General features: G+C 40.7%; 1 protein-coding gene across 3 annotated transcripts in view; it reads right to left on the bottom strand.

The window, feature by feature from the left end:
* Positions 1-27,051, bottom strand: part of PPP2R2B (protein phosphatase 2 regulatory subunit Bbeta) — a 459,792-nt gene that overhangs the window by 286,507 nt on the left and 146,234 nt on the right. Inside the window, exon 1 of one of the 3 annotated variants that reach the window (XM_027841650.1) lies at positions 9,566-9,784. The exons of the other annotated variants lie outside the window; for them this stretch is intronic. Coding sequence (XP_027697451.1) covers positions 9,566-9,635 — 70 coding nt within the window. The 5' untranslated portion in view covers positions 9,636-9,784. Of the gene's footprint in view, positions 1-9,565; positions 9,785-27,051 lie in introns of those variants that run through there. 3 annotated transcript variants of the gene reach the window in all.

Below are 27,051 nucleotides of genomic sequence, written 5' to 3'. Positions count from 1 at the left end.
GTGTTGGACTTGGAGTCAGGAAGGCAGATTTGAATCCCACTTCAGTTTCCTTATCTGTAAAATGGAAGTAATATAGCACCTACTTCATAGGGTTGTTATAAGACTCACAAGAACTAATGAATGTAAAGCGCCTGCAGAGCACTTTAAAATACAATATAAATGTGAGCTATATTATTATTGATATGAATTTCTTCTCATTCCACTTGAAGAAGTATAGGGTCTTTAGGGCTTCTTCAATTTCAGATCCTTGGAACAAAAGGTATCTATGTATATCACAGAGGAATCAAACAAGATTCCTTCATCCAATGAATATTCCCATCCTATTAATAATAAAATTATAAAAGCTGATATCCACAAACTGCTGTCACACATATTATATTATTTGACTTTTACAATAACCCTTGTAAGATAGTTGTTTTTTTTTTTTTAGGTATCAGTATCCCAATTTTACAGAAGAGAAAAATTAGACTTGGAAATCTTGTTACCACTTGCCAATAGCCCTACAGCTTGTATCAAAGGTCAGAATCAAACTCAAGTCTTCATGACCACAGATTTAATTATCTCCTATCACCCAACCTCACCACCCTTCTTTATATCACACTCCTTGTAGGGGAGCCTCAAAAGCTTTTAGTCAACATCAATGTCTTCAAAAGTCTTGGAAGGAAGGTAGAAACTCAGAATTAGTCCCAGTTTTTAAGAGGAAGAAAGCAAGGCTAGAAATCAAGAGAAATTAATGGCAACTCTTTGAGCATAGTCAAAGCTAACAAGTCTTCTGCCTTGGGGCCATTCTGCACAGCCTTAAAGGATAAACTGGTTTATTTAAGGTGCTTGTAGAATCCTATTCTCTTCAAAGTTCCACCAAAGTAATACTAGATGCCTTAAGGAGAATAATTTAGTCTTCAAAATCCATCAGGGACCATTTATGACTTAAATGAAATTACCCCTCCCTCCTCCCTTTTTTCCCATTATATTCCCATTTTCTTTCATTCATCAGTTCACTCAGAAGCCATTTATAAAGTGCCTACTTTGTGCAAAGCACCATCCTTGATGCCTGCAGAAATATATCTGTCCTTATCGACTGAGGATCCCAGAACTAAGCCTTCAACTGTTCTGGTGGAGAGAAGGCCAGACTCCAGGTTTATACATACTAATTAAGATTTACTGCAACATAAATGGTGATGCTTTTTTACTGGAAATCCAGCCAACCGTCTGGGATAGAGCTCAATCCAGGATATAATAAAGGCCTCACAGACATCATACCTGCACACAAAACCGTCATTAACTGACCTTGTTCCTCAATTGTCTACATTGGTTCTCTTAGATAGAGACTCAGAATTCATTTTCTCTAGCCTTTTTATCCTTTCTTTTCTCATATAACTTTTTCATTCTCCTTGATTCCTGGTACCTACCTATCTCTTGTCTGTAACATTTAGCAGGCAAAAGGTGTTAAAGTCCTTATTCCACATGGCATGTAATCTCAGAAACTCCAAATGATCCCCAATACCCACTCTATTTCTGATGAAGCCATTTTCTGAAGGGAAATCTTGCCATATTGATTAGGTTAATGCAGAAACTACTCTTGGACTACCTTTTCTCAGCTGTTCCCAACTGTGGCAGAGACCAACATGAATTCCTCCTTCCTTATGGATGTTGAGTTGTTTCAGTCATGTCTGACTCTTTGTGACCCCATTTTGGGGTTTTCTTGGCAAAGATATAGGAGTAGTTTGCCATTTCCTTCTCCAGATCATTTTACAGATGACGAAACTGAGGCAGACAGGGTTAAGTGACTTGACCAGGATCACACTGTTATTAAATGTCTGAGGCTGGATTTGAACTCATGAAGACTCATGAAGATGAGGCTTCCTGATTTCAAACCCATTGCTCTATTCACTGTGCCACCTAGCTGCCTTTCTCTCTTATGAGAGGGGACCTAATTACCTCTAAGGTTCTTATAGTTTCTGAGGCCTATGATCTTGGGGGCCTAAAAGAGAAAGAGAGGAATTTGGGAGTGAAAGGCTAAACAAAGTGGATTCTACCCTTCTGAGAGGGAAAGTGGGCTAGTCTGACATAAATCATTGCCTGGGTTCCAACATGTTTTCATGCAAAGGGCAATTCTATGACTCCTTACTAATTTAAACACATCTCTGTCCATAAGTGTAATGAGAACTTTCTTCCCAGTCCGAAAGGTAACTACTGATCATGGGAACCTAGACCTGGGCAGTGGGGGGGGGGGGAGAATTGGAGGTAGGACATTGGGAGGGTGGATAGATATTCTCTCTCTCCTCTCCAATTTCCAGATGACTATTGCTATTGCTGCCATGAGCTTAAAGGGAAGGGTCTAGCTCTGTATATACAAGTGGCTTTCCTGCTACCATCAGCCTTCCTCTTGGTCCTATGTTCCAACTATCTTATGAGAAGCCAAAGTGGTATAAATGTGCCAGGGAAAGCTAGCTAATGATTTTTACATTGGATAAAAGCTGCTGGGGACCCAAGAAGTCCATAGGAGAAGTAGATAGCTTTGGATTGAGTGTCCAAATGCTAGGTGAGGCTGGAATGGGAGAATGGGAATGATTGGGTTGGACTTCAGCCAGTCTTTGTCCTTCAATCTCTCTTTGTAGCCATCAGAATGTGTACTGTGGATAAAACAAAACCCTTTGGCTTCTAAACAGCTCTTCCTCAATGCTGGGATTCTATAAGACTAGCTCAATACCCAACTGGAGGCTCAAATACTCTTCAAATGCCAAAGTCCAAGAAACTGAGTCATTAGGCTAGCACTTTTCATTCAGCTTTAGAAACACTTTGACAGGACTATCTTAATGTTATTCACCCCAGGTTCATTGGTACATTTCTGACCAGCACTCTTAAAAGGGCTTGGGAAAACCACTGGGGACTAGGAGGATACTAATGAATACCTATGAGTGATTTTCAATGCACTCTGGTCATTACATTTAGGAGCAAAACATTTCCCAGCTCCAGAAAGGTCATTTACAATAGCGTCAGGCAGCGTCTTCCTACCTCCCATTCCTGAGCACAGAGGAGATCAAAAATTCATCTGCATGCATTTGAAATGGTATTCTGATCTGACATTTGCATACAAATATCAAAATAACTTATGCAGCAACGACAAATCCCTTCCTCCCTGTAATCCTACTGCCTCCTTTTACTGTAAGCCTTTCCAGAACCCTCATAGCAAAAGCAGCTTCATGGACTTCCCTAGTGTTGCCCATCTCTGCTTCCTCTTCATCGAAGGTCCCACACTCCTAAATGCGGCTCTTAGGGGTGGGGTGGGGTAAACTGCCTCAGTTGTACTTTTTATGTCTTTTGTGTACATTTAGCACTTCACAGAATCATGGGATTTTAGAGCTGGAAGAAGCCATTTAGTCTAACGCTTACCACCTGCCCCCTGCCAATCAATGGAATATTTGGAAAACAGTGAAAATGCATCCTCTTCTGCTCTTTACCACATCCCACCCCAACAGACAGAATGTTCTAGAAGCACACATTGGATGCTGAGGAATTCAATCTATTAATGGTAACATATACAGATGAAAGTGACTGCTCAGGTTCCCACACTGAGGAAGCAGATTTAGGCAAAATCTTTTAAGATCCCTTCCTGATAGGGGAGGGGGAGAGGCCCAGAGTGGGTAGGAATGTAAGTCGGGAAAGGACTTGTGGACCTGCTGTGGGTCACCAGGAGATGGTGTTTTCTCAGTTCCAATGGCCGTCCCAGAAATCTGCATGAAGCTAAGATAATAATAGCTAACATTTATACAGCACTTACCATGCGCCAGGCACTGTGCTAAGCACTTTACAGCTATCATCTCATTTGAATCTCACAACACTGCAAGATAGATACTATTATTATTTCCATTTTACAGATGAGAAAATTGAGGCAAACAGGTTAAATGACTTGCCCAGGGTCACACAGCTATTAAGTGTTTGAGACCAGATTTGAACTCAGGTCTTTCTGACTTTAGGCCCGTGCTCTCTATTGACTGCACCACCTAGCTGAGTCCTCAGAGAAACCCTTAAGGACAAAACATATGGTTCATTGTCCTCTTTGTGTGGTCTTCTCACATGATCATTCTAATACCCTTTCACATTGGGGGCAGGTAAGTGTTGCAGTGGACAGAGCACCGGCCCTGGATTCAAGAGGACCTGAGTTCAAATCCAGCCTCAGACACATAATACTTACTAGCTATGTGACCCTGGGCAAGTCACTTAACCCCATTGCCTAGCCCCCCCCCCTCAAAAAAATACCCTTTCACATGGCTCCTCTCTTTGGAGCTTTACTTGGGGATGGGGGAGAGGAAGTCACTTCAAAACTATCCCCAAAGGGAATTCAAGCACAGATGAAAACATGGATTATACACAATGAATGGCAACAATAAGAATGAAGCAAGAAATAGTAAATGGATGGATAAATAAGTAATAGAGGAGGGTTGATATAAAGAATAGAGAGCTGGCTTCAGAGACAGAAGACCTGGATTCACAATCCACCTCAGACACATACTGGCATGACTATGAACAAGTCATTTAATCTCTCACTGCCCCAGGCAAGGGGCAGCTAGGTGGCACGGGATAGAGTGCCAAGCCTGGAGTCAGGAAGACGCCTCTTCTTGAATTCAAATCCAGCCTCAAACACTTACTAGCTGTGTGATCCTGGGCATGTCACTTCGCCCTGTTTGCCTCAGTTTCCTTATCTGTAAAATGAGTTGGAGAAGGAAATGGCAAACCATGCCATATCTTTGCCAAGAAAATCCCAAATGGGTGACAGAGGAGTCAGACATGAGTGAAACTGAAAAACAACAACAAAAGCTCCAGGCAATTCCCTAAAAGTGTAAATTGTTGAGCAGGTTCTGCTCTGCTTTGGTGGAGAAAGTCTCCACACCAAATAGATCAAAGAAATCATAGGTCCAGTCCAAATAAAAAAAGAAAGAAGAAGAGGGAAAAAAAGATTATAAATTGTTCTCTCTCCTGGAATATGGGCTAGTGAAGCAGGCAAAGGTACTGGGAATTCTTAGGGAAGGGAAGAAAGGGATTCATTAGAAATATACCAGTGCTCAAACAAAGCTAAAAAAAAAGGACATCAAGATAGGAAATGCCTTTAATAAGTACACACATTAGGAATTCATTTCACTAGCCTGCAAAATAATACACTCAACAACCAAAAAGAAAAAACAAAACCCAATACCTTAGGTAAAACTGGCTTGTAGCATTTTCCCAGCTCTCCACAGAATAAACTTGCCTGCAGCTACCATTTAGGATGCAAATTGAGCTTAGAGTCCTTCACACTAACTACCCAGCAAAAGCCTTTTGGCTTTAAATAGAATACTGCAGTGTGGAATGATCAGAGCTGAGGGCAGAGCTTCATAGATGCTCTGAGCTAGCAGGGACCTTAGACATCATCCGGGCCAGAGGTAACAGCAAATGAGAATTTCTAAAAATTGTCAGAGATCTGAGCAGTTGGGAAGGAAAGGAAACAGTGAAGGAACACAAAGAGGAGCACAAAGAAACAGAAGGCCTCAGAATTACAGCCAACAGATCTACCCATTTAGTACGATGGATTTAAATAAGTAAACAGAGAAAGAGTGATGTGATTTTTGAGTGATCCCTAAATGTATCCAGGCGCTAATCTAAAGGGGAGTGATTATTCCCCTTCCCACTGACTGTTAAATAAAAAATCTACTATGATGGGCCAATGGAAAAAAATGATATAGAGTATTCTGTTCTAAGGTCATTATGGTTTTTTCCTAACATCTGAGTTCCATTTTATCTTTCATCTCTTTTTCTCTTATTCTCACTGCAAGGTAGGATCAGTTATAAAGCCAATATGGATCCAGTTCAACAAATATTTATCAAGCATTATATGGGATGGTACAGTGGATAGAGTATCTGTCCTGGAGTCAGGAGGACCCAAGTTCAAAACCAGCCTCAGACACTCACTAGTTGTGTGACCCTGGGCAAGTCACTTAACCCTGTTTCCTCATCTGTAAAATGAGCTGGAGAAGGAAATGGCAAACCCCACTAGCATCTTTGCCAAAAAAATCCCAAATAAGGTCATGGAAAGCTGGACATAACTGAAACAACTCGATAATAATAAAATATGCAAAGCACTAACAGGGTTTCAAAGACCAAAAACAAAACAAAAACTGTCCCCAGGAGTTTACATTTTTCCATCAGAGCAATGCAACACTTCTAGAGACAGGCAAGTAAAAGATAATGTAAGGAAGGAGAGCATAGTAAGAGCCAGAAGATCAGGCAAGATGGAACCTGAGTTGAGCTTTGAAAGAAGCTAAGGATTCTCTGCTTTAGAGATGAGGAGAGAGTGTATTCCAGGCATGGGGAACTGCCTGTGCAAATACCAGGAGGCAAGATGGTATGCCAGGTTTGGGGAACAACAACGAGGTCAGTGTGCCTGGAACATAGTGTGAAATGGGGCTGGGGGTGGGGTATGTGAAGTAAGCATGAAAAGATTACGGCAAGAGAGGAGTTCGCATTGCATCCTAGAGACAATGGGGAGAAGCATCAGCTTCTTGAGCTTAGGACTGGCAGGGCCAGACCTGTGCCAAAAGAAGATCATTTTGGCAGTTGTGTGGAAAGGAAAGAAATTGGAAGCAAGGAAACCAAAAGGCAATTGCAATAGTGCAGGTAAGTGGTATTGAGAGCCTGATAGTGTACTCTTAGGGCTATAGCTGTAGGAGTCAAGTGGGAGAGAAGCTGTGGAGGCTGACAAAAGGTGGTAACTGATGGGGGAGGGGAGAAGAGGAAACAAGAATTTAAGAATGCAAACCTGGGTGAGTGAAGGATGGTGGTGCCCTAAAACAGAAAGGAGTGTAGGGGAGGGAGGTGAGCAGGAAAGGAAGGACAGCACGGCCTAATGGACTGAGAATAGGCCTCAGAATCAAGAAAATCTGGGAACAATTTTGGCCTCTGATACTTACCTCTCATCTGGAGTTACCCACCCACCTAGTGAAATCACAGGTATGTACTCTCTCTCTCTCTCTGTCTCTCTCTCTCTCTCTCTCTCACACACACACACACACACACATACACACACACAGAATTTAAAATTTTTTTAAAAATACTATTGAAAATACCATTGCAATTCTTTGCTACAAAGTTACTTTTTATTTTATTTTATTGTATTTTATTTCATTTTGCGAGGCAGTTGGGGTTAAGTGACTTGCCCAGGGTCACACAGCTAGTAAGTGTCAAGTGTCTGATCTGAGACTCGATTTGAACTCAGGTCCTCCTGAATCCAGGGCCAGTGCTCTTATCCACTGCGCCACCTAGCTTCCCAGTTACTCTGTTTATTGAAGAAAAAAAAAAAGGATGTAAACAATTTATCCCCTCATCCTGTTGCTGCTATCGGAAACTGGAGCTGCTGCTTCAGGGTCTAAAATGTTGCAATAAAAGAAAATCATGAGGGCATTATCAATGTTCTGGGATTGGGAAGCAACAAGTCATTTTTTTTTTTGGATCATTCATTCAACAAATATTTAATGCGCACCAACTTTGCAAAGTGTTCTAAAGCTCATCCAATCTAGAAAACTTCCTACTACTACCTTATTCATTATTAGAGGCTGCCTCTTGAAGGGTGAGTAATGAGGAGCAGAATAAAAGGAAGTGCTATTTTATATGTTTGTTGCTTTATAATCATAAATCTCAATGAGTCTCTTAGTAAACTTTCAGGCATAAGGGTACTTTCTTTACTCTAGAACACACCCAAACAGTGCTAAACAAACTCAGCCTAAGGCCAAATTAGTGACAAGAGCTCTGTGGTTGGGAGATAAAAATCTGCCACCCAGTGCAATAAAGAAACCCCATAGTACTTTCTATGGGAAGAAGCTTCAAAAATATTATTTTACCCTTTGGGCACAATGTTTGTTTTCTGCTTTAGGTTCCTAGAGGACAGAGGTCACATGATCTTAATATCTGTAATAACAACTTCTGTAATTTTACACTTACAGATCCTCAGAAAAGCCCTAGCATTATCTCCCATTTTACAGATGAGAAAACTAAGTCAGAGAGCTCAAGTGACCTTACAGCCAGTAAGTGGCAGAGTCATCTTGAACCCAATCCTTCTAGCTCTTTCCATTATACCAGTCTGTCTACATATAAAAGATTTTCTAATAAAAAAAGGAAAAACACTGAGCCTACTGACAGCTTAAAATTTGTATTGATATTTTCAGAATGAACGCTTCTTCCCCTCTCCCACTCTATTTCTTCTTACTCAAATCTTTAAAAAAAAATCTTTTTTCTACCCTCTTAACAGGAGCCTCTAAACTTTTTCATAGAATCTCTCTCTCTCTCTCTCTCTCTCTCTCTCTCTCTTCTCCAACTCCTTCATTTTACTGATGATGCGAATAAGAAGAAGAAAAAAAAAAAGGCCCCAGAGAGTAAGAGGCTTACTTAAGATCAGGTGACTAGTGAGTGACAAAGCTGATACAAGAACCCAGGTCTCCTGACTCCAAGTCTAATATTCTTTCTGCCTTATCAAAGATCAGACCCGGGGTCTACTGAGTCACAGTTCAATCAGGGCTCTACAATGCTGAGTGCTTGAGGCATGCAGCAGTGAGAAAAGGAAAGATGATGGTGGCTTCTGCTCCCTAGTGATCTATATTCAGCATCCATAGGTTTTAGGGCATAGGAATGGAAATGAAAACAGCAATGGAAAAGTTTTGGGTTTAGGAAAACCTCCACACACCAAAGAATACTGAAAATCCACCTGCTGGCTCTGCCTGCCTGCTTAAGGATTTAGATTAATCCAAGAACAAGCTGAGTGAGGAAGCAAAGACAATTTCTTCTCCTGGCAAAGCTCAGCTGCTGAGCACACTTCCTTCCTGCTGGCTGTTGATTCAGCAGAAACTGCCGCTGCAGAAATCATAACCATAATTTTTAAGGCCAGCTGATTGTCTTCCTTGCCCCACGTGTTGGACTAGGACTCACCACCTACATCTATGTCCCCTATGCCCCCAACTACTCCATAGCCCTTGTTTGCCAAGGGCCTTTGCATGAATGATTGCCAATCCAGGTATCCGTCCATCTGAGAGATAAATGGGCAGGAAATGAAACCCTGCCCTCCACAGAACGGCTAAGGCATGCACCATCACTCTGCTGCCTTTCAGGGCTTTTCACCTACCCACTCCTCCTCAATTCAACCTCTGTCTGAAGCCCGGTCACCTTAAGTGGGGCGGCAACTTGATTCTCTGGAGTCATTTTCTAGCTAGGAAATGACCCCCGAGATCTGGTCCCCTCTTCGGGCCTTTAACTCAGACGCACTCCTGGTCCACCTGCTGCTCCAAACCGGAGCTCCCCAGGCAGGCCCTGGATGGCTAGAGCGGCACCAACATCGCTGACATAGCAGGGGAACCTGCAGGCGGAGCCCACAGTCCCCCACACTCCCTTCTCCAACCCAACCCTGAGGGGCTGGGCAATGAGCTCTCCTCCCACGATGCTTAATACCCTCCTGTACCACCAGCTCTGCTTTCCAGAATGCTTGCACCCCGTGAGTTCCTCTTGGCTGAGGCCTCATGGGGTTAAATGCGGCGGGGGGCATTACCTTCGGTCGCATAGCTGTGATCTCGCAGGAAACTGTTGTTGATTTTGCGGGTATCAATGTCTTCCTCCATTGACAGCAGGGTTACTTGTGTGGAAACTAAAAGCCAGCAGACAAGTATCCATGATCTCTCCCCGCCGCCAGCCTCAGAGGAGAGGGGGACAGGGTCGAAGCAGGGAGCACAGCATAGTCCTTCCCTGAGAGCAGGAGGAGGAGAAGGAAGAGAAGCCGAGGAGAGAAGAAATCGAGATGTCACCTCCTACACTCGCGATTTTCAACGCTGCGTTGGCTAGTACCGCCACGGCTTCCTAGGAATTCAATTGCCAGAGATGCTGCTGCAGCTGCTGCTGCCCTGGTGCAAGAGGGATGCTTTGAGCCCGGCAGGGTCTGGTCCAGCCCAGGGAGGAGATGCTCAGAGTAGTCTGGAGCTCCCACGCTGGGGATATAGATGCCCAACAGGTTCCCTCTTTGCTGGCAGCCACTCCAAAGACACTACACCCCCCCTTCGGAAAGCGTCCAGCAACAAAATGGTGTCTTTCTGGATCGGAACTCTCTCCAGTGGAGAGGTGGACTGGGAGGACGGAAGCTTGCCCCGACACGCCACTCCACGCCACGCCACGCAGGGAGAGGGTCTAGGTCTCTGCTACTGGTGGGTGGCTCTGACTGGGCGGTGATAGAGAAACCGGCTGGGGGCTGGGAGACGGGCTGGCCGCTGCGGCCTGGCTGGCTTGCGGGCGGGTGCACACACTCACACCCACACGCGTGCGCTCACAGCCGCTACCGCTGCTTCTGCCGCCACCACCTCCTCTGCTTTCTGCTGTAGCAGCTACCGTCTCCCCGGCTGCTGCAGGAGGTGGCTGCCGGGGCGCTGTACTGGAGGCTGGTGCATCAAGAGCCCAGGCTCCTCCCCTACAGCTTGCCTCTGTCCAACCGCGTCAGCAGTCCCGGCAACTCTTCCCGCAGTGGCGATGGCAGCTCCTTCCTGCTGCAGTGGAGCTGAGCGAGGCAACTCGCGATCCCCCACACCGCCGACACCTGGCAAAGCCACGGCACCCGTCTCGCCAGGTTACCCAGAGCAGCAGTGGGTTTTGCCAACCCTATTCTCTCCCAAACAGCTCCTTCCAGGTCTAAGATACCGAGGGTCTTGATCTGATGAGTGAATGAGGGAACACACCCCCAAACCCCTGTATCACAGGGTTTCCCAGGGACCATATAAACGACTTTATCCTCCGGGGACTTGGGACTTTGGAGGATGAGATTAAGAGGAGGGATAAAGGGAAAAGACTGTCCTTTAGGTCAGTGGGAAGCCTACATACTGGTTCCCCTTTGCAGCCTGTTTCTGGGGCACCTTTGGTGCAGCTGAGGCTTATTTCCCTAAATTTGTCAGGGCGGGGGGGGGGGGGCAAGAGACTAGAGAGTGGTAGACCACTGAGTAAAGGATAGCTTAGAGCTATGGTCAGGGCTTGGAGAGGATTAGCAAGTGTGGCACCTCCCTTCCTATCAGAGGCAAAGGATATACAATTCCAAAGGAATCACACTCCCCAAGTGCAGAAAGGCACAGTCTCTCCGTGTCTTTCCAGGCAAATGAAAAAAACTGTACAGTGAGCTATGAATCTGATGAGAAAACGTCAGCACGCCCAGTCCCTGGAATTTTCTCTAACCTGGAAAATTGCTTCAGCTTTTTTACCTGCTTGGCCTTTATACACCCAACCTTCCAAGAATCATTTGAATTTCCTCTAGGCAGGGAACGCCCTTTGAAGTGTACGGAAGTTGTACACCCAGTGGGTTGCATTGCAATCCAGTGGGGATTCTGAGCGGCTCAATTAAAAAGACAGCCTGCTATTCCTGATGTCTTTCTTAGACCCTTCAGAATGACTTCTTTGATTGGAAAAAAAAAAAATTATGGCATTTTTCCCCATTTTCCTTTTGCAAACCAACCATGCATTTGAAACACACTGTGATAATTACCTCCATCATATAGTTCTGCCCAGATATGAGGAATAAATATCATCTGAAAACAATGTGGGGGAAAAACAGTTTCACTTGTTTCTTTCTGTTTCAGGTATTCATTTCAGTGGGTGTCACCACAGGGAGAGACATCAGCAAATGTCTTGCTCAGTTAAGCTCCACAAGTTTAGCTAAATGAGCCCAGAGAGACCTGTCAGTTAATTATACACATCCAATGCATCAGCTAACACAATTCAGAAAGTATTTGAAGTTCGAAAAAATGGGGAAAACAAGTTCTAAACTGACGTTGGGAATTGCCACTAGATTTTAATGAAGAATAAATGTTCCTAACAGATGGAAACTCATGCATTTTGATTCCCCAGGAAAAAAATTGCACATAGCCTCAAGCTGAATCTAGCAAGCTATGTGAAAAACCCTGCGTCTTCTTTGGAAGAAGAGTTTGGAAATGTGCCCTCAAATGACTTAGGAAGGGAAAGATCAGCTTCCCTGTGATTTTGTTTTATCTGCATGTGATGGAAAACTCCAGACGCCTGAAATGCTACTTAAAATACATTTATGAAATGCCTGGTCTTTTTCAGTGTTTGTTTTACCAGGCCTGTGATTTCATCCATGTGGGGTGTTCCTGGTAAGGAACTTCCTTTATCAATACAGAGCTATGCCTTCTTCTTTTACTTGTTCTTGTTCAGCTGTGTCAACTTTTCATGACCTCATTTGGGGTTTTCTTTGCAAAAAAAAATAGTGGAGTGGTTTTCCATTTCCTTCTCCAGATCATTTTATGCAGAAGAAACTGTGGCAAACAAGGTTAAATGTCTTGCCCAGGATCACACAGCTAGTAAGTGTCTGAAGCCAGATTTTGATTCCAGGGCTAGCTCTTTATCCAAAGATATATTGGATACAGGAGGATTTAGGCCAGTTCAGATATTAAGGCTATCTTGGCAACATAGTCTACTGGGAAAGCACTGGATTTAGAATGAGAAGACTTGAGTGTGAAAGCCCTGCTCAGGTTTTGGTTAATTGTGTGACCCTGTAGAAGTCACTTAACCTCACACACATATTCAACAAGTCAGAAAACAAGGAGAGTAGCTACAACATAGAAAGGAGAATGGAAGTAAGGACTCAGAAATTCTCTGCAGACACAATAATAATAAAGGAATACGAAATTAAAAAGAAATGGTCAAAAAAAAAAGAAATGGTCATACACAAACACACATATTATGGGTAAATGCAAGATGGTCCTTACACAAGTAGGTAAAATTGACCTCATAGGAAGCACTGAGATTTGATAGGATGAGAAAGACTCTGGAAGTTCATACCTATCTCAAAAAGAAAAAGCTAAGTGTTAGCAGCATTGTGGATTTAGAAAATGTGCAGCCTTCCCTCACTCAAATCAAAGTCAATTGCAAGTCATGTCGTCATCTCCCTGATGTCATGGCCCTCTTTGAGAATGAAGGACAAACCACACAATAGTTATGTGGGGGGAAAAATCCAGAAACTAAATTGAGGATACATGATGAGAAAGCATTTTGGTGAAAATAAAAAGAAGCAGGAAAAAATACTATCTCTGGAATAAATTACAAACCACTTGTAGACAGGAGGAGGAAATAGATGAACAGTTTGTGAAACAAATCATGAGTCGGGAATAATGTCATACAATGATGGAGGTTTTAATTATTTAGATATCTGCTGGATATCTGTCAGAAGGTGAGCAGATAATAATTTTGTAACTTGCCTTAATTGATAATTTTGTCCTTTAAAAAGTGAAGGAACCAGTTTGGAGAATGAATGAAAGAATATTTATTAAGCCCTTACTGCTTACTATGTGCCAAACACTGGAATAATCCCCGAGGATATTAAAAACAAATGAACAACAAAAACAGAGTTCCTGCCTGTCAGAGTCTTACATTCTAATATTGAATTGGGGTGGGTAATGGATAGGGATAGAGAGGCACCTTCCCTGGCAAAGGTGCATCCAGAAGATGGTCTGGGAGTAGGGACAGAAATGACTATTTCAGATCTGATTCTTATTCACATAGAGGAGCTAGTTTGTAGAAGTAGTGTTGCAAGGGGAGAAGAGACCCAGAATCTGTGTTAGAAGGAGGAAATCTGATCCATAGTATAACATTCATCTTTTATTTGGGCACAGTAGATTTCAATGTCCAGAAAAAGGCTAGGTAGGATCACATAGATTAAAATTCTACAAGGAAAATAAACTCAAGAATGGGAAGTTCTTAAAGATGAAATTTTCAAGACAAGAAAAGAAATAATTCTTAATGAGGAAAAGGGGAGAGAGTTGTCTAAAGAGACCAATGTAGCTGTATACATATACTCACATATAACAATATTATATACATATATGTGTATATACACACATACATACACACACGTATATATATATATGTATATACATGTGTGTGTATACACATGTGCATTAAGATGGAAGCAAAAATAGGTTCCTTTCTCATACATGCCATAATCAAGAATGCCTTTGATACTTCTGTATCTGGACTTGCAGCCAGAAAGACTTGGATTGGAATCTTACCTAGGACACCTATATGCTTTGTGATACTGAGAAAACCACTTAATCTTTCTATTTCTCCTTTACCTCATCTGTGACATGAAAGTAGTAAGAAACTCCTATCTGACAGCATTGTTATGAGGATGAAATGAGTATATAAAGTACTTTGCAAACCTTAAAGTGCTCTATAAATGCCAAGTATTTTTAATATTGTTATTAGATTATTCTCATAAAAATTTTGTGGAGATGAAAAATAGGCATGCTGGTTGATAGCTGTTAAAATTGTATTGTAATTTTCATAGTAATAGCATCTGAGATATTCTCTAAAGTGTTTGCTATCCTCCTTTCTTTCAGATGTTTATGAATATTTCCCACAACACTGCAAAAATTTTTCATCTCTGTCACAAATCTCTCCTGTGTATACTTGGTTCAGGCCCAATGCTCTTCCTGTCTCATAGAGCTTCCTAAATAAAATCCAAAATCACTTAAATGAGATTGATCTTATCCACATAGGGAAAAAAAAAGCCAGCTGGATAAAGTCTTCCAGTTGTCAAGACAATGATATGCAGTTGAATGGACAACTAGAGTTGGTTCATCACTATAGCTATCTTGGGTCTAGAATTGAATGGGAGAAAAAGAACAGGCTGGATTGCATTTGCGAAATGGCACAATGCTTGTAGTGATCCCAAGTTTCTCTCTGGAACAAACATCTAACTTTTAAATAATGGTTTTCTCCTAGTGATGCTACATAGCAGCAAGTTAGTTTAAAGAGATCAAGAGTTGAGAGTCTGAAGAACTGAAGCTATGGATCATACAAACATCAATGGAGAGAGGCATGGTGAGTAGAAATAGTCTGCTGGCCATGACCAATGAAGATTTGCACACCAGAAGAAGTAATAAAGATTAACAAAGAGATATGTAACCAGAAAAGGAGATGGACCAGTAGTGTAATGAGAATGAAGAATAACATCTTTTGTGGTCCTTTGTTGTCCATATAATGTCAAGAGATGCAGGAGAAAGACCTTAGCCTAGTGTCATATTCCTTGTTTTCTGGGAGGTTGTGGGACTAGAGTCACAGAGAATGAGAAGGTGTAGCCAGGCTGTGACCTGCACAATTGTGGGGTTGTACCTACATTGGTGAGATAATGGATCCATGAAGGAATTAAGCAGTTGTATGCTGGCAAATGTCTTACAACTGACTTTCCAAAAAAATAAAAGTAGACACAACCCTTTTAAGTTTGATCAGCATTATTAACATTTTCTCCATCACTTTCTAAAGTCCAATCAATAAAACAATAAATCAATCCCTGATTTGTAGCATGTCAATTTCCAAGGTCTGAACATTCATGATGAAAATGTAATAATCAAGCTGGCTCCAGCACACTCCTGGAATTAAGGTAAGAGAGTTGAAACCCAAGATAAGCAGAGAGATAGTAAATGAGATAAAACTTGAACTTTAGGGGTTCTACTCCCCATATTATTGAAAGGTCAACTCAAAGTGATTGCTGAGTCTCTGGCAGTGATCTCAGAATGATTGTGGAAAATGGGAGAGATTCCAGAGTACTGGAAAAGAAAAAAAAACTTTATCCCAAAAAAAGGGAGAAAGAATTTTTGACTAAATTCCATTCAGATTGATTTCAATTCCTGGCAAAAATTTAGAAGCGGTTATTAGAGATTAATGAACATCTAAAAAAGGGTTATCACAAAGGGTCAGTACAATTTCATTCAGATAGGTCATAGCAGAATAATCCCATTTTCATTATTGACAGTGTGTCTAGACTGGTGGATGCAGAGAAAACTGTAGACTTGGTTTACCTAGAAAAGATGAAGAAATGTGAGGTACCCGTAATACAGTGGGGGTAAGTGTATTTGAAAATAGTTGAATGTTCAGATTCAGAGTAGCCACTAACAAATTGTTCAGTGTCAGCCAGGAAGGAGGTCCCTAGTGGAGTGCATGGGAGATCCATACTTGGCCTTATGCTTGTTTTTTTTTGGGGGGGGGGCAATCAGGGTTAAGTGACTTGCCCAGGATCACACAGCTAGTGTCTGAGGTTGCGTTTGAACTCATGTCCTCCTGACTTCAGGGCTGGTGCTCCATCCACTTCACCCTCTAGCTGCCCCAGCCTAATGCTTTTTATTATTTTTTATAAATTACTTGGATAGAAGATTAGATGGAATTTTAATCAAACTTTCAGATGACAGTAGAAACATAGAAAGTTCGAAAGGATAGCTAACACATTAGATGATGGAATCAGGATAAGAAAAGATTCCAACAGTGTAGAACATGAGGCTAAATCTAATGAGAGAAAGTTAAGGATAAATGAACCATTTCTGGTTCAAAGATCAACTTCACAAGTAAAATGGGTGAGGGATGATTCGATAGCCATTCATCTGAAAAAGATCTGGAGGTTTTAGCGGACTTCATGTTCAGTATGAGTCACCAGAGCAAATTGGCAGCTATAAAAGCTGATGGGAAGTTAAGCTGTGTTGAGAGGCATAGTTTCAGGACTAGGTAACAGTCCTGCTGCATTCTGCCCTAGTCAGATCTCCTCTAGAGTACTATTTTCCATTCTATGGGGAAGGACATTGATAAATTAGAGAGTACCCCAAGGAGGGCACCCAGGTTAGTCTCAACTTCACACCATTTAATGACTGCTTGAAGGAACTGGGGATGTTTAGTCTGAGAAAAAGAAGGGATAGGATAGGAGGGAAGAGGATGATAGCTGACTTCAGGGATCTGATGAGCTTTCATGTGCAAGAGGGATTCAATTTTTTTCCTTCTTTCTTCCAGAGGGTTGAACTGGGAGCACTGGTTAAAAGTAGCAGAGAGGGAGATTTCAGGCCCATGAAAAAAAAGGAAACTCTACTAACAAACAAAGCTGTAGAAAAAAATGGAAGAGACTGCTTTAGGAGGTGGTAGGTTCCCTGTCCTAGGTCTTAAAAGAAGACTACATGTCTTCTTTTAGATATAGGAGATTCTTCTTCAGGTACCAGTAAATAATATTAATAATAGCTAGTGGTTGCATCAGGCAGCTAGGTGGCACAGTGGATAGAGTGCCGGGCCTGGAGTCAGGAAGACCCAAGTTTAAATCTGCCCTCTGACACTAAGCTGTGTGACCCTGAGCAAGTCACTTAACCCTGTTTGCCTCAGTTTCCTCATCTGTAAAATGATCTGAAGAAGGAAATGGCAAAGCACTCCAAGAAAACCCCAAATGGAGTCACAAAGAGTTGGATATGACTGAACAACAACAACAAAAGTGGTTAAATTGCACTTTAAAGTTAGCAATGCCTTTTTACATATCTCATTTGAGTATTACAACATCCCTGTCAGGTAGGTCCTATTTGTTATGCCCATTTTTACAAATAAGGAGACTGAGGCTGACAAAAATTAAGTGACTTGCCCAGAATCACACAACTATTAAGTATCTGAGGCAAGATTCCAACTCAATACTCCTGACATTACTTTCAGTGCTCTATCCACCATGCAATTTAGCCTTCACCTTAGTTGGACCAGATGCCTATGTTGAGATTCTGTGCTTCTGTAATTATCTCCCCTCTTCCCCCACAGGTAAAGAAAATGAGATCCAGAGAAGTAGAATCAGTTTAATTTTTAAACACAGCCTTACCTATAAAAAAGAAGCAGCATGGTGTAGTAGATTTGGAATGAGGAAGACCCAGGCTCAGATCCTACCTTAAACACTAGCTGTATAACCTCATTTAACTTTCCTGTGGCTGTTTCCTAATATGTAAAATGAGAGGGTTGGACTTGATGCCTTCTAGTTTTAAGTCTATGAATCAGATGATCTCTTGAGAGCCTACTCAGATTAATGATTCTGATTCTAACTTGTGTATTGTACAAAATGCAGTATGGAATGAATCCTCATTTACTAAGAACAAACAACCTTCAAGACAGGCAACCCAAAAATTCACCCACATTTAAGCTCAACGCCTGCCATGAGTTTCACAGGTTACCTGGTTAGTATAGCATATTGCCAAGATGATTTGTGTTGATGACGTGGTGTAAAGATGCCAACAAAAACTCAGAGGCTCATGGAATTAGAGCTCGATGGCAACTCATGTTTTGGGTGAGGCAGCTGAGAGCCAGGTTAAGTGATTTGCCCAGAATCATACTGGAAGTAAATGTCTGAGGCAAGATTAAAAGCCAGGCCTTCCTGACTTCACATCCAGCACTCTAGCCACTACATTGTGCTAACACACATGACCAGAAAAGTCAGGGTTCTGGTCATGTAGCAAAATGGAGGTATTCTTCAGTTTTGTATAGGAAGGAGTCCTCACACCAGGTAGCTAGGTGGCACAGTGCATAGAGTGCTGGGCCTGTAGTCAGGAAGAGTTAGGGAGAGAGTAGGATAAATGGGGAAATAGGATGGAGGGAAATACATAGTCAGTAATCATAACTGTGAAAAAATTTATAAAATGTTTCTCTGATAAAGCCTCATTTTTCAAATATATAGAAAACTGAATCAAATTTATAGAAATAAGGCCATTCCTCAATTGATAAATGGTTAAAGGATATGAAAAGGCAGTTTTCAGATGAAGTAATCAAAGCTATCTATAGTCACATGAAAAAATGCTCTAAATCACTATTGATAAGAGAAATGCAAATTTAAACAACTCTGAGCTACCACCTCACACCTATCAGATTGGCTAATATGACAGAAAAGGAAAAAGACAAATGTTGGAGGGGATATGGGAAAATTGAGACACTAATGCACTGTTGGTGAAATTGTATACTGATTCAGCCATTCTGTGGAGCAATTTGGAACTATGACCAAAGGGCTATAAAACCACGCATACCCTTTGACCTAGCAATACCACTACTAGGTCTGTATCCCCAAAGAGATATAAAACAAAAAAGGAGAAGGACCTATATGTACAGAAATATTTATAGCAGCTCTTTTAGTTGTGGCAAAGAATTGGACATTGAGGGGATGTCCATCAACTATGGAATGGCTGAACAAGTTGTGATAAATGATTGCAATGGAACACTTTGCTGGGGTGGGAAACCTGCAGCCTCGAGGCCTCTAGATCCTTGAGTGCAGTCCTTTGACTGAATCCAAACTTCACAGAATAAATCCCCTTAATAAAAGGGGATTTATGATAATGCTCTAAGAAATGATGAGCAGGATGCTCCCAGAAAAACCTGGAAAGACTTGCATGGATTGATGCAAAGTCAAATATTCAGAACCAGGAGAATACTGTACACAGTAACAGCAATATTTTTGATTGATCAACTGTGAATGACTTGGCTATTCTCAGCAATACAATGATTCAAGAGAATTCTGAAGGACTTCTGAGGAAAAATGCTATCCATCTCCAGAGAAAGAACTGATGGTGTCTGAAGGCAGATCAAAGCACACTTTTTCTTTACTTTCTTTTTGTCTGTTTTTTTTTTCACAACATGACTAACATGGAAATGTTTTGTATGACTGCACATGCATAACTTATATCAAATTGCTTGCCTTCTCAATGGGGGAGGAAGAGAATTTGTAACTCAAAAATGTTTTTTAAAAAAATAAATATTAAAATTTTACATGTAATTGTGAAAAATGAAATATTAAATTAAAATAAATAAGAATATAGAGGGTAAGGTAAACAACTCTGTGCACTGAAAGTGATGAATTTGTCCTCCATCTACTGATTTTCTTGACAGTTAAACTGGGCCTAAGCATTTTATATATGCATGCATGTATAGATCTGTATGTGTGTGTCTACATATATGTATTTTGTATATGCATACACACACCTGTGAATATGTATATAACTTTATGTATGTGGGGAGAAAGGGAGAGGGGAAAGAGAGAGAAGCAGTAGAGGAGAGGGGAGGAGGAAAAGGGGAAGGAGAAGGAAGGGAAGACAAAGACAGAGAAACAAGGATAGATCCACTTGGATATGTGATTTCACTAATACAGGAAACCCCCAAATGATGAAACTTCTTCTACCAATACCCATTAGGTAGGCACCTTCTCCGCAACTGATAGTCTTGACCATTCTATAAATATTAGAGTCAAGATTTGAACAGAGGACCTCCTGTTACAGGACTGCAAGGCTGGCTCCTTATCTCTATATCCACTACACTATACTGCCTCTCATTGGTGTATACACACACACACACACACACACACACACACACACACACGTATGTATATACATATATACATGAAGTGACACATATTTTGTTTATGTATATATTTATACTGTATATATATATATTCCACATATATGTGTATATATATGTGCATATATATATTCCATATATATGGATGTATATGTATATATATATATATTCCACATATATGTATATGGAAAGAGAAAATATCACTGAAGTAAGCCTATTATCACCAATACAGATCACAATTCATCAATAAATTTTCATACTTTCTAATTCCTGCTGATATCCTTCCATAATCTTCCCTTTTAATATTTCATATTTGTGTGTATATTATTTATGTTTTGTTGTTGTTTAGTTGTTTTTCAGTTGTGGCTGATTCTTCATGACCCCATTTGGGATTTTCTTGGCAAAGATACTGAAGTGGTTTTGTCATTTCTTTCTCTAGCTTATTTTACAGATGAGAAAACTGAGGCAATGAGGTTTAAGTGACTTGTCCAGGGTCACAAAGCTGGTAAGTGTCTGAGGTCAGAACTTAACTCAGGAAATTAAGTCTAACTGACTCCAGGCCTGGCACTCTATCTACTGTATCACCACGCTGCTACACATACACACACACGTGTATATATACACGTATGTACAATGCATGCATGTATATACGTACACACATGTTTGCGTATATGTATATATACACACATATACATACAAACATATATTATAAAGCAGCATGATATAATGGATAGGGAGTTGGTCTCAGAATCTTTAATGCCTGGGCTCAAGTCCTGACTCTGACATACAATTGATGTGCCCCTGAAGGTAAGTGCCCAAGCAACTCCCTAAGACTGTAAGGTGCAGGGTAGTTGCTGATCTTCATTGGTATACCAAATATATAAACATAGATGATACAACACATATATTCACATTTGGCCTGGACTTGTAAAATATAAGTTTTTATTGGTGTAGGGAACTCTAGGTGAAAAATTTGCCTCTATCACAACAAATCACCCTCTGCAATAGATATAGATATGTCTCACAGATCTCCATTTAGCTAGAGTAGGAATTCCCAACCTTTGTCTGATTATAATATCCAAGGTGTCTACAATTACCTAGAGAAGTGTTATGAGCTTCTCAAAACAAAATTTTAATTTACCTATGTTGGTCGGAGCAATGTGGCATAGTAGATGGAGGGACAGCCTTGGAATGAAGGAAGACCTGGGTTGAAGACCTGCCTCCGACACATGCTAGCAAGGTGGCCACCCTAAGCAAGTTGTATCTTCTCCATGCCTCTACACAACTCTCTGAGATTATAGATATAACTGATGAGTTGCCAATCTGCATCAGTGAATAGAGTTTCCACAGTGGGAATTCCCTACACAGATAAAACTTCAAGGTCTGTGCATCATCAAAATAATAATAACGATAAAGTTGGTATTACTTTAAATAATAACAATAAAGGTAGTATTATTTTAAGAGGAGACAGTCATGTGAATAGAGTGTTGCATTTGGAGTCAGGAAGACCTAGATTTAAATTCAGCCTTTAACACTTACTAGTCTTGTGGAAATGAACAAAGCACTTAACCTTTCTGAGCCTCAGTTGTTTCATTTGTAAAATAGGTATGATGGTGCCTACAACATCTGCCTCAGAATCATTGTGAGGCTCTAATGAGATAATTTGCATAAACTACTTTCTAAGCTTTAAAGTGTTGTATAAATTCCATATGTTATAATTAATATGTTATGTTACATCATTATTCATTATTATGAAATCAAATAATTGTCATAACACCAAAAAGGTGAGAGTCACTGACATAGTGACTCAGTTTTTGAAAAGAGAGAAAAGTCCCACTATTTTAACTTAAGGAGGAAAATTTACTTGAAGGTATAAGGGGTTTCTTTTTTCCTCAATAGATAATTTTAGTAACCAAGAATTTAAACTCATTTATGAACCCCATATCAGAATGAGTCTTCCTAATATGCTAGAGCCAGAAAAAAAAACAAATATTATCTTAATGAATACAACACTGATTTGTAAAAATTTAGTAAAACCAGTTTGAACCCAAACCAAACCTATCTATTTTCTGGGTCTATTAAACTAAAACAAAACTAGATCAAAGCATCCTCTCACCTGAACATGAACCCAGAAGACTTCTCATTTGCTTCAAGGCCCCGGTCGTGATAGACCAGTTCTCTAGAATAAGTGCAAGGAGCACAGAGGATGATAATTAGATACAACATTTATTCACTATAATGGTGACTAAATGGGCAGCTGGTTGGTCCAATGCACTCAGCTTCAGTTCAAGCTGGGGAATGTGCCAAAGAGCCAGATGTCACTGCTAGAAGAATAACTTTCCCAGCTGGGCATCTGGACCTAATTATAGCCACTCTAGAGGTGGGGAAAGTTAAAAGGTAGCACTATGGATATCAATTCCCAAATTGTCAGTAATCTTTTGGATGATTTTAGAGGGCAGGGCTTTTTTCAGTCACACTGTGCATCTTTAATGTACTGATTTCTAATTAATCTTTGACACTTATGCACAATTGTCGTGTGTGTGTGTGTGTGTGTGTATGTGTGTGTGTATGTGTGTCTGGGAAAGAGACACACACACATAAGCACACAAAGACATACACATGTCTGTGTGTGTGTGTGTGTGTGTGTGTGTGTGTGTGGGTTGTATATAAATAGATCAATACTTTTTGGGGGGGTGGGCTAGGGCAATGGGTTAAGTGACTTGCCCAGGGTCTCACAGCTAGTAAATGTTATGTGTCTGAGGCTGGATTTGAACTCAGGTCCTCCTGACTTCAGGGCCAGTGCACTATCTACTGTGCCACCTACTTGCCCCTAGATCAATACTTTTAAGGAGGCTCCTGAGGCAGTGACAGCTCAGATGACTTGCCTTCCAGGGTTCATGCAACCACATTATATCAAAGGTAGGAATCAATCCAGGTATCCCTGACTTTAAGGTCAGCTCCATACCATTGCACCACATTGCCTGTTATACGTGTGTGTGTGTATGTGTATGTGCACGTTTGTGTGTAGACACACAATGAAAATGTCTCAGAGAATCTCAGGCTTAGTTTGGAAGGGAGTCTTGGTCCAGTCCAATCCATACCCAAGCAATGCTTCTCTCCTCAATATACCTGACAAGTGATCATTTGGCCATTGCTTGAAGACTTCCGAGGAGGGGGGACTCACTACTTCCTAAGAGAGTCCATTTCACTGTGGCATAGCTCCGTTCAGAATTTTTGCCTTCTATCGGGTGTAAATTTGCCCCTTTGCAGTTTCCATCCTTTACTCCCAGTTCCACCCTTTGTGATTGAGCAGAACAAACTTAATTCTTCTTCTACCTGACAATCCTTGAAGATGATTATCACGTCCTGCCTAAATCCCTTCTTCTCCAAGCTTAACAGTCAACAAGCAGCAAATGTTTATGAAATGCCTACTATGTGCTAGACGTTGTGCTACAATAGTATACAAAGGCAAAAGTGAAACTTTCATCTGCTCAAGAAGCTGCATTCCACTGGGCACAAACATATTTACAGAGCAAACCAGAAGGTTAAGGTAAAGGAATAAGCATTTATTAAGTACCTACTTAGCACCATGCCTTGTGTTAAGCACTTCACCAATATTATCTCATTTGATCCTCCTGATAACACCTGAGAAAAAGCCTGGAGCTGAGAGATGGAGGGTCTTGTTCTTGGAAGAGTAAGGAGGCCAGGGTCATTGAATTGAAGAGTATGTGGTGAGATGAGGAGTATAAGGTAGGAGAAGACTAGGAAGGAGGAGGGCTACATTATGAAGGGACTCGAATGCCAAAAACAGAGGGTTTTGTATTTAATCCTGGAGGTAAAATGGAGCCACTAAAATTTATTGAGTATGGAGACGATATGTTCAGATCTGCACCTTAGGAAAAATCACTTTGTCAGCTGAACAGAGGGTGAACTGGAGTGAGGAGAGACTTTGAAGGAGTAGAGAACTTGAGAGGCAATATCCCAGAAGGCAGAGGTTATAGCCTCACCTCCAGGAATAACTTACCAGCAAAACCAAGTATAATCCTACACGGTTGGGGAAGTAGAACTTTAATGAAATAGTACACTTCCATGAATTTCTGATGAAAGAACAAAGTTGTGTTGAAATTCTCAAGTTCAAACATAGGAGTTAAGAGAAACATAAAAATAAACATTACTGAACAATCATGAGGGACTAAACAAGGATAAACTGTTTACATTCGAATTTAGAGAGATTGTTCAGTTTCCCCTCTGAATTCTATCATAATGAGGAGTCATAGAGAGAGTCTAATTAGACAAAGCCTGTGAGGAGTTCTGCTATGTCTTGATGGTTTTAAAAGAAGAAAGGGAAGAAAGGAAAAAAAATACATTGGGTGTGGGAGGAAGGGAAAGGAAGGTTAAGGAACATTATCTCACATAATCTGAGTGCAAAAATAGACCACTGTATAAACAAGGATCAGAGGGTTGAGGGGGGTCAGTTAACAGTTTAATTTCATTTTTATTTCTGAATGGGTCAAAGGAAGGAAGAATGCATACATATAGACTTAGGTACAGAAATACATTTCACTCAGTAGGGAAATAGGAAGGAAAACAGAGAAGAAAGGGGAATTAGAAGGAGAGTGGATTAAAGAAGGAATTAATTCTAAACAAAACAAACAGCATGTACAGAAATATTTATATCCTTTTTTTGAGAAGTGGCAAAGAATGGAAATCTGAGGAGGAGGAAAGGCTGAACAAATTATGGTATACAAATGTGATGAAATACTATTATACCATAAGAAATTGTGAAAGGGATGGTTTCAAAGAAATCTGTGAAATCTTACATTGAGTATTAAAGAGTGAAATCAACAGAACCAGGGGAAGAATTTATCCAATGATAATAAAGAGATAAAGACAAATGTTTATGAAAAATTTAGGAACTCTGGTTTATGGATACTAGGCAAAAGTTTGAATATCAACTAACCAGCCCCTCTCCCCCAATCTAACATGAATCAGGATCAATCCCTGGGTCTTCACCTCTAAGATGGAGGATACTGAGTGAATTTGAGGTGCAGAACTAGTAGGAAAAAATGACTAGCCTTGATTTTCTCAGTAATATATGAAATAAAGCCCTCTATTTAGAGGGAAAGGAAGAAGGTCTGGAACAGATACAGTGGAGTAAGATAGGTAGTCACTCTGGAAAATGGAAAAGGATTTCTGGGAAGGACTGAGGGACTGGTTGACTTAAGGTAACAAATCTGTAGTGGATCTAGTTAGTGCAGTTGGATAACTTCCTCTAACAATGTTAAGCAGTATGTAAGAGAAGGAAGATCGTGGGGATAATTTGAGTCATTGGTTTAGAAAGAGATGAGCATCAAGTAGATAAGGGGGCAAGGGATTCAAGGATATCCAATGGCGTGAAGTTGAATTATAGGTTCAAGATTGCAAGAGAATGAGATCTTGAGCACGTGGGTAATTTAATTTTTAGGCAATTCACCATTTTATGTTGCCATCATTAGGAAAAATGCACTTGGTAATAACAGCTAATGTTATGTAACACATTAAAGTTTACAAAGCACTTAATGTAGATTACCTCATTGGTCTTCACAAGAATCCTGTGAGGTAGGAGTTATTATTATTTCTAATGTTTACAAGTAAGAAAACTGAAGCTGACAGAGGTTAAATGACCTGGTAAAAGTCTAAGGCAAGATTTGAACTCAAGTCTTTCCTCCTCCAAATCTAACACTCTATCCATTATATCACCCAGTATATTCTTATTAGTTGCTGCTCCCTATCCTTTTGTAGTAAGATGCCTTGAAAAACAATTCCCACATTCTCTGGAAAAATGGATCTTGGGTTGGCCCTGGATAACTCCTGTTAGACAACTCCTCATAGCTTCCTATAAAGTAGAAGTTTTCTTGTGGTCACTCATCATCCCTATCTCTGCTTTTTAGTTTAGGACTGATCAAGAAAGAGCTACAATTCTGCCCATACATCTGCCCATCCCAAGGGAAAAATTATGTTCCCTTAAAGCTGACTGCAAATAGCACCTGCTCACTTGTCAATTCCCCTCTCCCCAGAGGAAACTGCTAAGTAGGGCACCTTTGGAATCAATATTAAGTTCTTGGATCATATATCTAGCACTTGGTGTCTAATGGGTTTCAAAATGTTTTCACAGAATAAAAAGTTTTAGACATGGGATCATAGACTTAGAAAGGCATCTGGGTGGCACAGTGGATAGAGTGCTGGGCATGGAGTCTGGAAGACTCATCTTCATGAGTTCAAATCCAGCCTGGGACACTTACTGGCTGTGTGACCCTGGGCAAGTCACTTAACCCTATTTGTCTCAGTTTCCTCATCTGTAAAATGATCTGGAGAAGGAAATGGCAAACCACACCAGTATCTTTGCCAAGAAAATCCCAAAATGAAGAGTTAGACATAGCTGAAAAAAATATTACTTGACAAGGCTTAGAACTGAAATGATTATAGAGATTAGAACAAGACTCTAATTTTTATAGATTATAGATTTAAAACAGAAAGGACCTTACAAGCCATTAAGTACAATGTCTTTATTTTATAGATAAGGAAATCAAGACTCAAAGTGGAAAAATACCTAGGTCACATTACTAATAAGCATCAGTGACCTGATTTGAACCCAGGTCTTCCCTGCCCTAAGCTAGCATTTTATCCTTTAAACCACAATGCTTCTCTAGAACCTGAAGCTCAAAGAGAGAATGGTTTGATTTTCTCTTTGTATCCCCAGGAACTTGCTCATAAAATGAGATAATACTTGTAAAATACTTAGTACTGTGACTGGCATGTAGTAGGTGCTTAATAATAAATACTTGTTCCCTTTCCTTCCCAGTGCCTAAAGCAGTGCCTACCAGTAGTTGG

Source organism: Vombatus ursinus, unplaced genomic scaffold (assembly GCF_900497805.2).
Source record: "Vombatus ursinus unplaced genomic scaffold, bare-nosed wombat genome assembly UNPS02014863.1, whole genome shotgun sequence".
NCBI classification, from domain to species: Eukaryota; Metazoa; Chordata; class Mammalia; order Diprotodontia; family Vombatidae; genus Vombatus; species Vombatus ursinus.
The sequence above is the reverse complement of the archived record's forward strand: the minus strand, read 5'-3'. Positions and strand labels throughout refer to the sequence as shown.